The sequence below is a fragment of the Polyodon spathula genome, chromosome 20, assembly GCF_017654505.1.
Source record: "Polyodon spathula isolate WHYD16114869_AA chromosome 20, ASM1765450v1, whole genome shotgun sequence".
Taxonomy (NCBI): Eukaryota; Metazoa; Chordata; class Actinopteri; order Acipenseriformes; family Polyodontidae; genus Polyodon; species Polyodon spathula.
In genome coordinates, this window is record NC_054553.1 from 16,733,408 (window position 1) to 16,749,469 (window position 16,062).

General features: G+C 40.0%; 1 protein-coding gene across 1 annotated transcript in view; it reads left to right on the top strand.

Annotated features, from left to right (window-relative positions):
* LOC121295566 (WD repeat-containing protein 44-like) overlaps positions 1 to 16,062 on the top strand; it is a 71,028-nt gene that overhangs the window by 42,051 nt on the left and 12,915 nt on the right. Inside the window, exons 11-15 of the mRNA XM_041220349.1 lie at positions 7,145 to 7,283; positions 8,325 to 8,389; positions 8,674 to 8,790; positions 9,033 to 9,155; positions 9,701 to 9,892. Of these exons, the coding sequence (XP_041076283.1) occupies positions 7,145 to 7,283; positions 8,325 to 8,389; positions 8,674 to 8,790; positions 9,033 to 9,155; positions 9,701 to 9,892 (636 nt within the window). The remainder of the gene's footprint in view (positions 1 to 7,144; positions 7,284 to 8,324; positions 8,390 to 8,673; positions 8,791 to 9,032; positions 9,156 to 9,700; positions 9,893 to 16,062) is intronic.

A 16,062-nucleotide genomic window follows, 5' to 3' on the forward strand; every position in this document is an offset into this window, starting at 1 on the left:
GGGCCTTGAATATCCCTTGGAGCACGTTCAAGACGATTATTAAAAGCCCGTAGCTCTTGCAAAGTTGCCATTGGCCTCTTGGTAGCCTCTCTGATCAGTCTCCTTACTCGGTCATCCAGTTTGGAGGGATGGCCTGATCTAGGCAGGGTCTCAGTGGTGCCATACACCTTCCACTTCTTAAAAATCGTCTTGACCGTGCTCCGGGGAATATTCGTGCTCCTTCAGAGTTGCCATAGGCCTCTTGGTGGCCTCCCTGACTAGTGCCCTTCTTGCCCGGATATTCAGTTTTTGAGGATGGCCTGTTCTAGACAAAGTCACAGTTGTGCCATATTCTCTCCATTTCTTAATAATGGATTTTACTGTGCTCCGGGGGATATTCAATGCCTTGGAAATGTTCTTATATCCTACCCCTGATTGGTGCTTTTGAAGAACCTAATTCCGGATTTGCTTTGAATGTTACTTTGTCTTCATGATGTAGTTTTTGTTAGGAAATGTACTAACCAACTGTGGGACCTCCCAGAGTCAGGTGCATCTAACCTGAAATCATGTGAAACACCTTAATTGCTCACGGATGGACTCCATTCAACTAATTATGTGACTTCTAAATACAATTGGTTGCACCAGAGCTTATTTAGGTGTGTCATATCAAAGGGGGCGAATATTTATGCAATCAATTATTTTCTATTTTATATTTGTAATTAATTTAGAACAATTTGTAGGTTTTATTTTTCATTTTGACATTATGGACTTTTTTTGTGTTGATCAGTGGCAAAAACCCCTAATTAAATCCATTTTGATTCCATGTTGTAACACAGTAAAATGTGGAAAAGTCCAAGGGGGCTGAATACAAAATTTTGATACTTATTTCATTTTTTTATTAAAGAAAGTTATACAGCACCCAATGTTCCACTTGGAAAAGTAATCACCCCCTTAGACTCAATAACTTGTTACGCCACCTTTAGCAGCAATAACTGCAACCAAATGCTTCCTGTAGTTATTGATCAGTCTCTCACAGCGCCGTGGAAGAATTTTGGCCCATTCCTTCATGCAGAACTGCTTCAACTGCTTCAACATTTGTGAGTTTTTGAGCATAAACTGCTCGTTTGAGGTCCTGCCCCAACATCTCAATGGAGTTTAGGTCTGGGCTTTGACTAGGCCATTCCAAAACTTTAAATTTCTTGTTTTCAACCATTCTGATGTAAACTTGCATGTGTGTTTCAGATTATCGTCTTGCTGCATGACCCTGCTGAGCTTCAGCTTCAGCTGACGGACTGATGGCCTGACATTCTGCTGTAGAATTCTATGATACAGAGCAGAATTAATGGTTCCTTCAATGATGGCAAGTCGTCCAGGTCCTGATGCAGCAAAGCATCTCCAAATCATGACACTACCACCACCATGCTTGACTGTTGGTATGAGGTTCTTACTGTGGAATGCAGTGTTTGGTTTTCGCCAGACATAACAGGGCCCATGTTGGCCAAAAAGTTCCACATTTGACTCTTCTGTCCATAGAACATTGTTCCAGAACTCTTGAGGATCATCCAGGTGCTTTTTGGCAAACTTGAGATGAGCATTCATGTTCTTCTTAGTGAGCAGTAGTTTCTGCCTTGCCATTCTGCCATTAACCCCATTTTTGCTCAGTGTCTTTCTGATGATGGAGTCATAAACATTGACCTTAGCCAAGGCGAGAGAAGCCTGCAGATCCCTGGATGTTGTTCTAGGGTTCTTTGTGACTTCCTGGATGATTTTATGCCTTGCTCTTGGACAGATTTTGGCAGGATGGCCACTCCTGGGAAGATTCACAACTGTCCCAAACTTTCTCCATTTGGACAATATGACTCTGACTGTGTTTTGGTGGAGCCCCAGAGCCTTAGAAATGGCTTCGTAACCCTTTCCAGACTGATAGGCATCAACAACTTTTTCCCAGAGCTCTTCAGGAATTTCTTTTGATTGTGGTATGATGTGCCTCTGGAACTATGTGATGATAACTTCACTCTGATGGTAAGGGCCAAAGTTAGTTAGATTTATATTGGGCAGGGCTGGCCCAAATCAGGCCTGATAGTTAACCAAAGTATTCAAACAGCTGACCCTAATTATCCTTTTAATTGGGTTGAGTTAACTGGGGGGTGCAATAACTTTTTCACACCTGAAGATTGCATGTTTGATTACCTTGCACACCAAACAAATGAAAGAAGCACCAAACTTGGGTGTCATTTTTTCTCTGACACCCTCTATATACTAAAACCCACAAAAAGATCTGATCAACTAAAACCCACAAAAAGATCTTTTAAAAGTTCTGGAACAATGTTCTATGGACAGAAGAGTCAAAAGTGGAACTTTTTGGCCAACATGGGCCCCGTTATGTCTGGCGAAAACCGAACACTGCATTCCACGCTAAGAACCTCATACCAGCAGTTAAGCATGGTGGTGTTAGTGTCACGATTTGGGGATGCTTTGCTGCATCAGGACCTGGACGACTTGCCATCATTGAAGGAACCATGAATTCTGCTCTGTATCATAGAATTCTACAGCAGAATGTCAGGCTATCAGTCCGTCAGCTGAAGCTGAAGCTCAGCAGGGTCACGCAGCAAGACGATAATCTGAAACACACAAGCAAGTCTGCATCAGAATGGTTGAAGAATAAGAAATTTAAAGTTTTGGAATGGCCTAGTCAAAGTCCAGACCTAACCCCATTGAGATGTTGTGGCAGGACCTGAAACAAGCAGTATATGCTTGAAAACCCGCAAATGCCATTGAGTTGAAGCAGTTCTGCATGAAGGAGTGGGCCAAAATTCCTCCACGGTGTGTGAGAGACTGATCAATAACAACAGGAAGCGTTTGGTTGCAGTTATTGCTGCTAAAGGTAGCATGATCAGTTATTCAGTCTAAGGGGCGATTACTTTTTCACATGGGGGCAGTGGGTGTTGCATTGCTTTAATAAATAAATGAAATAAGTATCAAAAGTTTGTTACTTGTTCAGTCAGGGTCCCTTTTATTTAATATTAGATTTTGGTTGAAGATCTGATAATATTCATATGCAAAAATGCAGAAAATCAGACGGGGCAAATACTTTTTCACGGTACTGTACACACACACACACACACACACACACACACACACAATGTTTTACAGTATTCACCCCCTACCAATATTGTCACATTTTCTTGAATTGCAAGTAATGTCTGCACAGTTTTTCAAAGGACCTTTTTTTTATTCAAAGCTGTAGTGGTTAAACTGAACACTGTTATATGAGGAGGAAGTTCAATGTCAGCAAAACCCAAAGAAAATGTACAAAATGAAATTTACTGGTTGCATACGTGTTCAGCCCCTTAAGTCAGTACTTGGTAGAAGCATTTTGTGCAGCAATTACTGCTATGAGTCTTTTTGGATAGGTCTCTACTAGTTTTGCACAGTAGGATGGTGAAGTTATTGCCCATTCTTTGCAGGAAAATTCCTCTAGTTCTGATAAATTTGTTGGGGATCGTCGATGGATTGCAATCTTCAAGTCTTGCCATAAATTTTCGATTGGATTTAAGTCAGGACTTTGACTGGGCCACTCAAGAACATTAATTCTATTTTTGTTCAACCACTCCAGTGTGGCTTTGGCTTTGTGCTTCGGGTAATTGTCCTGCTGAAATGTGAATTGGTTGGGATGGTGTTGACTGGGTGCAGTGTTGGGCTTGCACCAGATGTAACGCTTGGTATTTAGACCAAAAATTTCATTTTTTCTGTCATCTGACCCCAAAACCTTTTTCCACATGTCTGCAGTATCATCTACATGCTTTTTTCGCAAACTCCATACTTGCTTTAAGATGAGGCTTTTTGAATAATGGCTTCTTTCTTGCCACCCATCCATACAGGCCAGCTTTGTGTAGGGACCGGCTTATTGTTGATGTGTGAAAACTGACTCCCATCTTAGACACAGAACTTTGCAGATATCTCAAGGTCATTGATGGCTTCAGAGTAACATCCTGAACCAGTTTTCTGCTTGCCCGGCTGCTTGGTTTTTAAGAGGGTGATCTGATCTGGGTAGTGTCTGGTATGATGCATCTTCCACTTCTTAATGATGGACTTCACTGTACAGAGAGGGATAATCAGTGTCTTGAAATGTTCTTGTACCCGTATCCTGCTCTGTGCCTCTCTACCACTTTATCCCTGAGTTGTTTTGAAAGCTCCTTGGTCTTCATGGTTGCTTTGTTGGATCACTATGCGAGTAGCAACTTGAAAGTCTTTATATAGCCGAGGAAAATTATCTACAAGTTAAAGCACTTTGAGTACACACATGCTGAAACCATTTCACTAATTTTGTGACCTGTCAAACAAACCATTTGTATCTGAGCTGATTTAGGGCTACACTAGCAACGGGGTTGAATACGTATGTAACTGAAATTAATATGTTTTTCTCTGTAAATCTTTCTTATTTATATTTTATATGCATTTTTTAACTTTATCAATGTGGAGTAGTTTGTGCAGATTCTACATGTAAAGTCTAACTTGAAAGCGTCGTGGGGTACGCTCAGGTGCCAGCAAAATGTGAAAATTTTGCAGGGGGGTGACTACTTCTGCAAACCACTGTGTGTGTGTGTGTGTGTGTGTGTGTGTGTGTGTGTGTGTGTGTGTGTGTGTGTGTGGTGTGTGTGTGTGTGTGTGTGTGTGTGTGTGTGTGTGTGTGTGTGTGTGTGTGTGTGTGTGTGTGTGTGTGTGTGTGTGTGTGTGTGTGTGTGTGTGTGTGTGTGTGTGTGTGTGTGTGTGTGTGTGTGTGTAGACAAAAAATGCAAAAGTTTTAGGCAGGTGTGAAAAAATGCTGTAAAGTAAGAATGCTTTCAAAAATAGACATGTTAGTAGATTATATTTATCAATTAACAAAATGCAAAGTGAGTGAACAGAAGAAAAATCTACATCAAATCAATATTTAGTGTGTCCACCCTTTGCCTTCAAAACAGCATCAATTCTTTTAGGTACACTTGCACACAGTTTTTGAAGGAACTCGGCAGGTTGGTTGGCCCAAACATCTTGGAGAACTAACCACAGTTCTTCTGTGGATTTAGGCTGCCTCAGTGGCTTCTCTCTCTTCATGTAATCCCAGACAGACTCGATGATGTTGAGATCAGGGCTTTGTGGGGGCCATACCATCACTTCCAGGACTCCTTGTTCTTCTTTATGCTGAAGATAGTTCTTAATGACTTTTGCTGTATTTTTGGGGTCGTTGTCATGCTGCAGAATAAATTTGGGGCCAATCAGATGCCTCCCTGATGGTATTGCATGATGGATAAGTATCTGCCTGTACTTCTCAGCATTGAGGAGACTATTAATTCTGACCAAATCCCCAACTCCATTTGCAGAAATGCAGCCCCAAACTTGCAAGGAACCTCCACCATGCTTCACTGTTGCCTGCAGACACTCACGTGTATAGCTCTCCAGCCCTTCGGCGAACAAACTGCTTTCTGCTACAGCCAAATATTTCAAATTTTGACTCATCATTCCAGAGCACCTGCTGCCATTTTTCTGCACCCCAGTTCCTGCGTTTTCATGCATAGTTGAGTCGCTTGGCCGTGTTTCCACGTCGGAGGTATGGCTTTTTGGCCACAAGTCTTCCATGAAGGTCACTTCTGACCAGACTTCTCCAGACAGTAGATGGGTGTACCAGGGTCCCACTGTTTTCTGCCAATTCTGAGCTGATGTACATCTTCTGATTGCGAAGGGAAGTAAGCATGATGTGTCTTTCATCTGCTGCAGTAAGTTTCCTTGGCCGACCACTGCGTCTACGGTCCTCAACGTTGCCCGTTTCTTTGTGCTTCTTCAAAAGAGCTTGGACAGCACATCTGGAAGCCCATGTCTGCCTTGTTCTTTTGCCTGGGAGAGACCTTGCTGATGCAGTATAACTACCTTGTGTCTTGTTGCTGTGCTCAGTTTTGCCATGGTGTATGACTTTTGACAGTAAACTGTCTTCAGCAACCTCACCTTGTTAGCTGAGTTTGGCTGTTCCTCACCCAGTTTTATTCCTCCTACACAGCTGTTTCTTTTTCAGTTAATGATTGTGTTTCAACCTACATATTGAATTGATGATCATTAGCACCTGTTTGGTATAATTGTTTAATCATACACCTGACTATATGCCTACAAAATCCCTTTGAAGGCAAAACAGCATCAATTCTTCTAGGTACACTTGCAGGGTGGTCACACCAAATATGGATTTGAGTTAGATTTTTCTTCTGTTCACTCACTTTGCATTTAGTTAATTGATAAATATAATCTATTAACATGTCTATTTTTGAAAGCATTCTTACTTTACAGCATTTTTTCACACCTGCCTAAAACTTTTGCACAGTACCGTGTGTATATATATATAAATCAGGGACTTATTTTCTACTTTTAATGCAATTAAGCTCAGTTTCAGTTGAAATAAGTATCTCCCCCTTTTTTTTTTTAAAGCTTAATTTCAGTAAAGCAGACCCTTCTTAAAACACACACTCTCTGTAGTTATTTGGCTGCAGTAATGTGTTGTGCCTCCCTGAAGGACTTGTATGATCATCTGTCCCGACGCTTGTTGGGGACTGGTGGTGTAAATGTAGTAGGAAAAAGTATAGGGTGGTTTTGAATAATTGTCGATCGCTTGATAGGGAAAAATGTAACAGATTTTTTGAATCCTGTTCATGGAGTGTTCTCCAATGTGGTTTACTGGTGGGTAGTAAACTAATCTGACTCACTGTTGTCAATTAGCATATAGTACATACTTCTGCTACTTCAGTCAGCCATGTTCTAGCAGCATCTAATGGTAAATATAAGCCCTCATATACTGTGGTAAGACTCTTTGTGGCAGAGATGTAGCCTGTGTAGGTTGTGCTAGTGTAAAGGTACTGACCAATCAAGCTGTCATAACATAAGAAAGGTTACAAACAAGAGGAGGCCATTTGGCCCATCTTGCTTGTTTGGTTGTTAGTAGCTTATTGATCCCAGAGTCTCATCAAGCAGCTTCTTGAAGGATCCCAGGGTGTCGGCTTGAACAACATTACTGGGGTGTTGATTGCAGACACAATTCTCTGTGTAAAAAAAGAAAGTAAAGAATAGCTTGCACATTAACCGAAGATGATAAATGTGAATGCTGTCCAGTTTTCTAACTGCGTGGTTCATTACATTCCTCTAGGGCGCTGTGTGGACCATGAAATTCTCTCACTGTGGAAGATTACTGGCGACTGCTGGGCAAGACAAAGTAGTCCGAATATGGGTTCTGAAAAATGCCTTTGACTATTTCAGCAACATGAGAATGAAATACAACACTGAAGGTGATTAACCCTTTGCAGTCCATTGCTGTCCATTTATGCAGCGCTTTTCAGGCCAGTTTATTTTCACACGCGCTGTTTATTTTACACGCGCTGTTTTTTTGAGTAACATTAATATGTAATATTTTTTTACAGAGTAAGACAGGTTTAAAAGGCACTGAATCGCAAAAGGACACTCAGTACTGTATCTCCAGCTAAGCCCCACCCCTTGTTCACTGTATTTTTCACATAACTCTTTGTAGACGTGCATACTGATAAATCCTCTCCTGATCACTCATTTTATCACCAAACTCCTCAATAATGCGATCCAAGTCATTATTTTATTACTATGACATCTCAGAAAGCTCTGCAAATGTACGTGATATTCTTTGAGCGCTGGATGCAGTAGCAGCTAGCTCCTTTGTTTATGTTTGTTTTATCTCTGTGGTGCATCAGATACGCTCTTTTTTCGGCTTCATTCGGCTCCTGTCGGTCTCACTCGGCCACTGAAAGGTTTTCTCTGCTTTTCCCGGAGAAAAAACGACCTGTGCTTTATGTCTCTTTGATGTCGGACAGGGTCCGACATTGGACTGGAAAGAGAAAATTGTAACGTCGGACCTGATCCGACATAGGACCGCAAAGGGTTAAGTGAATTTTTAAACAGATATAGTAGCACATTTTGAAACAAATTAGAGCCATGACAAGCAATGATGGAAATCTCCTAAGTAAGTTGCTGTACTTCAAGCTCTGCTTGTGGGTGCAAGAACAAAGGAAATAATAATTTTCTTGAATTCCATATTTATTTATTTTTTTAACTTAGCTTTAAAAATACTTTCTTTTGCATACATTGTACTACTTGTATAAACAGTATTGTGGGCGTTTGTGGAGTGCTGTGGTTATTTTACTCCGAACCATGGGTTATTCAGCCATCCTCATTCGTGGAATGATTACAGCACTCCAGGAACATTGATGCTATTTCCTCTAATATAGACACAAGGTAAAGCTCTTTCTATTGTTTGTTACTGTAAATCTATGATAAGTGTTTCTTGCCTTGGCTTTCTTTAGGTCGTGTGTCTCCTTCACCTTCTCAAGAAAGTCTGAATTCTTCAAAGTCCGAGACAGACACTGGAGTAAGTGTATTTTGCTGTTATAAAATAAATACAGAGGTATACAGTGTTGTCTTTATTATCGGCCACAATACACAGTATTGTAAGGTTGAAATTCCTGTCTGTAATGCCTGTGCCAAATTATATAGATGTTTTTGAAACAGCCTGAGAACACCAAGTGCTAAATCAGAACAGCACTCATTTTGTTCTTGTATTGTACAAACATGACACGGTAATATTACAAATAATGAAAATACATCACAGCACTGAAGAAGTCAGCATCTTAACCTGCCTAATTCTGTTCCAAGGTGAATAATGTTCCTGAAGATCCAGATCTTGATGATAAAAGCATTCCTTTCCGACAACAGCCATTTTGCAAGTACAAAGGCCACACTGCAGATCTGCTTGACCTCTCCTGGTCTAAGGTAGGAGTTTAGAAAAACTCCAGAATGCTAGAAATAACATTCACATTTCATACGGCATAATAAAATATAAAGCTCAGATAAACTCTTGATTTTTAGACATCTATAAAAAGAAAATGGTCATAAGTAAAAACTGAAAACCAGAAGTGCCAAGTTTACACAGCAGGAGATTGGAATATAATATCCTTTACTGTAGTTATTGGTTATCAATCATATGAACTAGTCAGTTTTTTTTTTTTCTGCAGAACTACTTTTTGCTTTCTTCGTCCATGGACAAGACTGTGAGATTGTGGCACATATCCCGGAGGGAGTGTTTATGCTGCTTTCAGCATATTGACTTCGTCACTGCAATTGCTTTCCATCCCAGGGTAAGCGCTTCACATTTTATACTTTAGCACTGAGCTCATTTAGAGTGCACTGTTGGTGGAACCCATTGCCATCATATCTGTGAAGCTCTTTGTTGTGGCACAGTAGTGCCACGGACTGGCGGTATAATAAAGAGCGTCATCAGTGCATGATGCTGGAATATTGTTCCCCTCTTGTGAACTGTTTTATATACTGTAGTTCGAGACATGCGTGTGTAACATTTGCGATGGAGCGTTCATGAGAGTAGAAATGATTAGTCAGTGCATTCAGGGTCTACAGTCAGCCTTGATCCCCTCTTTATGTCTGTGTATTTTAACTATTTAAAGCTCGCTCTAGAAAATATGAACACAATACATAAACATTTATTAACATACTAGTAAGATTAATTCTACATTAATAAGAGGAAAGAAGCATAGATACTTAGTTTAAAGTAAAACCTGCTCAACATTATAGCTTGAATGAGAAGATCATTTCTTTACCATGTGTTTCTGTGTAAAGAATAACCTTGCTTCTCTCACCCGCTTTATGAATTTTGTTTCCTCTTTAGGATGACAGGTATTTCTTAAGTGGGTCCCTGGATGGCAAACTGCGTCTGTGGAACATTCCTGACAAGAAAGTGGCACTCTGGAATGAAGTGGACGGCCAGACAAGGTTGATAACAGCTGCTAACTTCTGTCAGAATGGGAAGTATGCTGTTATTGGCACTTACGATGGGAGATGCATCTTCTATGACACAGAGGTAACTGAAATTAAATTAGATTTACTTTTTGCTTTTAATTAAAAAGTAAATATATATAAAATATTATTATAGCGTTGCCTCTGGCTTGAAAATCCAAAAATCGTGAAATACAGAAAACAGTGAACAGCCCTGTGGCAGGAAATGGGATTGCTGTGACATCAGGCCAGAAGTTGGAACAAAAACACAGAGGTAGGTACTGCAGTTCAAACACGTGCAGCGCGCAACGTTTTTATTTTAGATACAAAAATAAATAAAATGTTCAAACAAAAATAAACACTACTCACAGAGCAAAATAAAACAGGTTAACAAAAATAAATCACGAACACACAGGTCAGGCTGGGCAAATAGCCTTCACTGTTCCTGTATATTTTGGAACCAGCAGGTATTCTCCCTCTGCTGGTGGAGGTGGAAATGACAAGCAATCCTCCCATGGCGGTGGAGGTGGAACCAGCAGGTATTCTCCCTTTGCTAGTGGGTACCTGGGCTGTGGACGCACCGACTCCCCCCTCTTGGGCTGTGGACGCTCCAGCTCCTCCCACTCAGACGCAAGACATTCGGGCTCCTCCCACTTAGGCGCAGGACGTTCGGGTGGTTGCTGCAGCTGCAGTACCCTTTCTGAAGTACCTCCTCTGGCCTGAGTCCAGTAGCCGCTGGTAATCCCTCGTTGCACACCACGTGTGGCAGGAAATGGCAGAGCAAAATAAAACGGGTTAACAAAAATAAATCACGAACACACAGGTCAAGTTTTGCAAATCGCCCTCACTGTTCCTATATTCTCTCTCCTCTCGCTCTCCGGTTCTCCACCTCCGAACACCACACAGCGTTCAGAGAGCTGCAGGCTTTTATTTACTATGGCCGAGGGGTTAAACTCTCAATTCTCTCTTTACCCCTCGGCCACATTCTGCATGATTTTATTAATTGTGTGACTGCCGGCTAGTTTAACAACGCACTAGCCGACAGCCACACATTACCACAGGGTTTTTAAACATTCCTGGCAGAGGACGAGTTTACTAACCTACTAAATCAGTGATTTTGTTTGTATATTTATATCAATAATAACATCATATATCACTCAAAATTTATAAGATGATACAATTATCAAAAAAAAAAAAAATATATATATATATATATATCATAAGTACAAAAATTTGATATGTACTTATATAAGCTGATAATCATAAGTGAATTGCATTCAAAAATTTAATTTTTAAATGAAAATGTAAATCTTGTATGTGTGTGTGTGTGTGTGTGTGTATATATATATATATATATATATATATACACACACAGTGCCTTGCAAAAGTATTCAGACCCCTGACCAATTCTCTCATATTACTGAATTACAAATGGTACATTGAAATTTCGTTCTGTTCGATATTTTATTTTAAAACACTGAAACTCAGAATCAATTATTGTAAGGTGACAAGTGGAAATTAAAATATATTTGTATTTATTATTAACATTATAACATTGGTAGTTTTAAATATTTATATGTTATAATTTAATTATATATTAGATATATATATATAATATATATATATATATATATATCTATATATATAGATCTATATTATAAATATATATATCATGTTTTAAAAATATGCTTAAGTACATATATATACAAAAAATATGTACTTATATAAGCTGATAATCATAAGTGAATTGCATTCAGAAATTTAATTTTTAAATGAAAATGTAAATCTTTTCAATTTCAATGAAATGGTCACCCAAAGCAAGGGGATTTCAGTTGAAGCCCAAGTCAGTTAAAAGTCCGAAATGTGTACAACACGGTGTTAGAACACTGGCCTAAGTATAAAAGTGTCTTTGTTAGATGTTCTCTGAGTTAACTAGCATGTTACCTAATTAACCTTTTGTCACCAATTATTGTTAACAGGTGAGGGTCCATGGTTACTATAAATATAGGTAGCATAGGCACAAGTTTGTCATTCCTGAATGTAAGGGAGCAGAAAATGGCAAATATGCTCAGTTAAGCAAATAAAAAAGACTTAATTACTTTACTTTGTAATTACTTTAAGAAATGAAGGTCAATCTTTAAGACAAATCGCAAGAACTTTGCAAGTGTCTGTAACTGCTGTTGCCAAGACAATCAATCGATTTAAAGAAACTGGCACTCATGAGGACCGAACAAGGTCGGCAGGCCAAGGGTGACCTCAGAATCAGAGAACAAGTTCATTCGAGTCACAAGTCTGCAAAACCGGCGATTAACTGCCCCTGAAATGCAAGCTCAGCTAAATGCTATTAGAAGTACAGATGTTTCAACATCAACTGTTGAGAGGAGATTTCGTGAAGCTGGCCTGACTGGAAGAATTGTTGCAAAGAAACCATTGTTACGAGTGCAGAATAAGAGGAAGAGACTTGCCTGGGCCAAAAAACACAGAAACTGGACGTTTGAGGAGTGGAAGGCGGTCTTATGGACCGATGAGTCAAAATTTGAAATATTTGGGTCCAACCGCCGAGTATTTGTAAGATGCAGAGAGGGTGAGCGCATGAGTTCTGCATATGTGGTTCCCACTGTCAAGCATGGAGGAGGCAGTGTCATGGTCTGGGATTGCTTTGCTAGTGACTTGGTGATCTTTACCAAGTACATGGCAAGCTCAGCCAGCATGGCTATCATAGCATACTTCAGAGGCATGCCATTCCATCAGGATTACGGCTAGTTGGGCAGTCCTTCGTTCTTCAGCAAGATAATGACCCGAAACACACCTCAAAGTTGTGGAAGAACTATCTGGCGAAGAAGGACAGATATACAGTATAATCGTAAATCTCGAAAAACTACTTACTTCTAAATCTTTTGTACCAGCGTTGCACACAGTGTCGGAGTGATTTTGGCCCATTCTTCTTGGCAGATTTGCTCCAAGTTGTTCAGGTTGGTTGGACGACGCTTGAGGACAGCAATTTTCAAATAGTGCCACAGATTCTCAGTGGGTTTGAGATCAGGACTTTGACCAGGCCACTGTAGGACATTCACCTTTTTGTTCTTGAGCCACTCCAATGTTGCTTTGGCCTTGTGCTTGGGATCATTGTCCTGCTGAAAGGTGAATTTCCTCCCAAGCTTCAGTTTTTTAGCGGACTGAAGCAGAATCTCTTGCAATATTTTCCTGTATTTCGCTCCATCCGTTCTTCCTTCAATTGTAACAAGATGCCCAGTCTCTGCTGATGAGAAGCATCCCCACAGCATAATGCTGCCACCACCATACTTCACTTTAGGGATGGTGTGTCTTGAGGCAGTGTTAGGTTTGCGCCACACATAGCGCTTTGAGTTTTGGCCAGAAAGCTCTATCTTAGTCTCATCTGACCACAAAACCTTTTCCCACTTGCAGCTGTGTCACTCTCATGCTTTCTGGCAAACTCCAGACGTGCTTTCAGATGGTACTTTTTGAGTAACAGCTTCTTTCTTGCCACCCTCCCATACAGGCCAGTGTTATGCAGAGCTCTTGATATGGTTGACTGGTGCACCATTACTCCACTCCCAGCCACTGAACTCTGTAGCTCCTTCAAAATGATTGTTGGCCTCTTTGTGGCTTCTCTCACAAGTCTCCTTGTTGTTTGAGCACTGAGTTTTGAGGGACGGCCTTTTCTTGGCAGTGCCTGGGTGGTGTGATGCAGCTTCCACTTCCTGATTATTGATCCAACTGTGCTCACTGGGATATCCAAACACTTGAATATTATTTTGTACCCTTTCCCTAATCTATGCATTTGTATTACTTTATCTCTAACTTCTGTAGAGAATGCTCTTTGGTCTTCATTTTCCTTCAGATTCACAGCCTTACCAATGATCCTTCGACAGTGGGGTTTTTATCCAGAAAATGTCAGTTTGTTAATGGCCACTGTGTGTGTGTGTGTGCGTGTGTGTGTGTGTGTGTGTGTGTATAATATATATATATATATATATATATATATATATATATATATATATATATATATATATATATATACATACATACATACATACATACATACATACATACATACACATACACCACACACACACACACACACACAGTGGTTTGCAAAAGTATTCAGACCCCTGACCAATTCTCTCATATTACCGAATTACAAATGGTACATTGAAATTTTGTTCTGTTTGATATTTTATTTTAAAACACTGAAACTCAGAATCAATTATTGTAAGGTGACATTGGTTTTATGTTGGGAAATATTTTTAAGAAAAATAAAAAACTGAAATATCTTGCTTGCATAAGTATTAAACCCCTGTGCTGTGGAAGCTCCCAGTTTTCACTGATGAAATTAGAACATAAGAACATAAGAAAGTTTACAAACGAGAGGAGGCCATTCGGCCCATCTTGCTCGTTTGGTTGTTAATAGCTGCCCAAAATAAAGCAGCTTCTTGAGGACCCAATGCCCTAACGAGGACCCAATTACCTTACCATTGGCCTCCACCTGTGAACCATTAAAGTTGCTGTCACATTTTCTGGATAAAAACCCCACTGTCGAAGGATCATTGGTAAGGCTGTGAATCTGAAGGAAAATGAAGACCAAAGAGCATTCTCTACAGAAGTTAGAGATAAAGTAATACAAATGCATAGATTGGGAAAGGGTACAAAATAATATCCAAGTGTTTGGATATCCCAGTGAGCACAGTTGGATCAATAATCAGGAAGTGGAAGCTGCATCACACCACCCAGCACTGCCAAGAAAAGGCCGTCCCTCAAAACTCAACGCTCAAACAAGGAGGAGACTTGTGAGAGAAGCCAGTGTTTTATATACATTATATTACCATTGGAGGGAAATATTCAATACAGTGGTGACTAGTGTTATGAAATCGGTTTTGTTTGATGAAACCTAATTTTGCTGCAGTTAAATTTCCTGATATATAAGTACAGTAGTGTCCAGCTAAGGGAACACCCCTTGGGAAGCAAGCAAAGTGTTCTTATACCTGAAGTGTTCGCTAAGACGGAGTTAGCCACCAGTAACAATATGAATCAATCATTCAATAAATAAATATATATGTATTACTTGTCATGATGCACATGCATCAACATATGAATTGAATAAGTAAAAGCAAAACAATAGGCAAGTGTATGTTAATAAACTGTAATAACAATGTAACTGTCAAATTAAATTAACACGTTAAAAAAGTGCAGTAGCAATATACAAGACTATTGAACAGAATGGTGAAGCAACTCACCAGAACGGTAACACCAAATTGCTCGACAACTTTTTTTCAAGAGCTTGAACAATTTTCAGCTTTTTCTAGCACGAGAAACAACGTTGCATTTCACCGTTTGTTTACATGGCATTTTGTAGTGATGAGGTGCACTTGGGGAAATCACTTTACAAACAGAGTCAATGATATGACGGTGGTTCTGGAAAGATTTAATAAACCAATCAGTGTGCCTCAAGACACTCTCGTGATGACAAGTCACATTTGAAAATATTGAATAAATATTGAATAATGAGTTATCAGGTTAAAAAACAGTACTGTATCAGTTGTGAACAAATTGGTAGTGGTGGCAGGCAGGTGTTCTTTTAAGCGAAGTTCCTGTTCCTTTAGCTGGAGCATTTACAATGGGTGTTCCCATAGGAGAAGTATTCTCTTAGGAGGTGTTCCTATACGCGGAGACTACTGTACCAGAATGATAACTCTTCTTTTAAAGCACCTACTTATCTTACTTGATGGAAACAAAATTTATCAGACATAAGCTACCTTCATAGGAAAAGAGATTTTGTCTGCGTGGTAAACAGCTATATTAAGAATGCAGACTACGGGCTCTATTCTGATGAAACGAGTGGAATCCCAAACGCAGTGGTTAAAGTCAGTCACGTCTGCCCCAGGAGTGGCTTCTCCAAAAGTGTGATTCTGATGAAATTAAAAACCCAGCGTAAGCGCGTTTTAGTGGTGCACTGACAGTGCCCAGCCAATCAATACTGAGTAGGTTTTGGAATATGCTATCCAATCAGGACCAGGCAACAATCCCTTTAAGAGACAGAATGCACTTGCGTCACCACAAGGTTCAATTTTGAATGTAGAAGTGGCAATCATGTCGAGCAGCACAGAGCAAGAACAACCAGTGCAAGTCAGAACAGCAAGTGGTCGTTGACTCGCTGAGAGAATATGTAAACCACATTAACATTCATTCATACACTACTTCTGGTCCTGAGTATTCACTGTGCCCAACATTATTGCT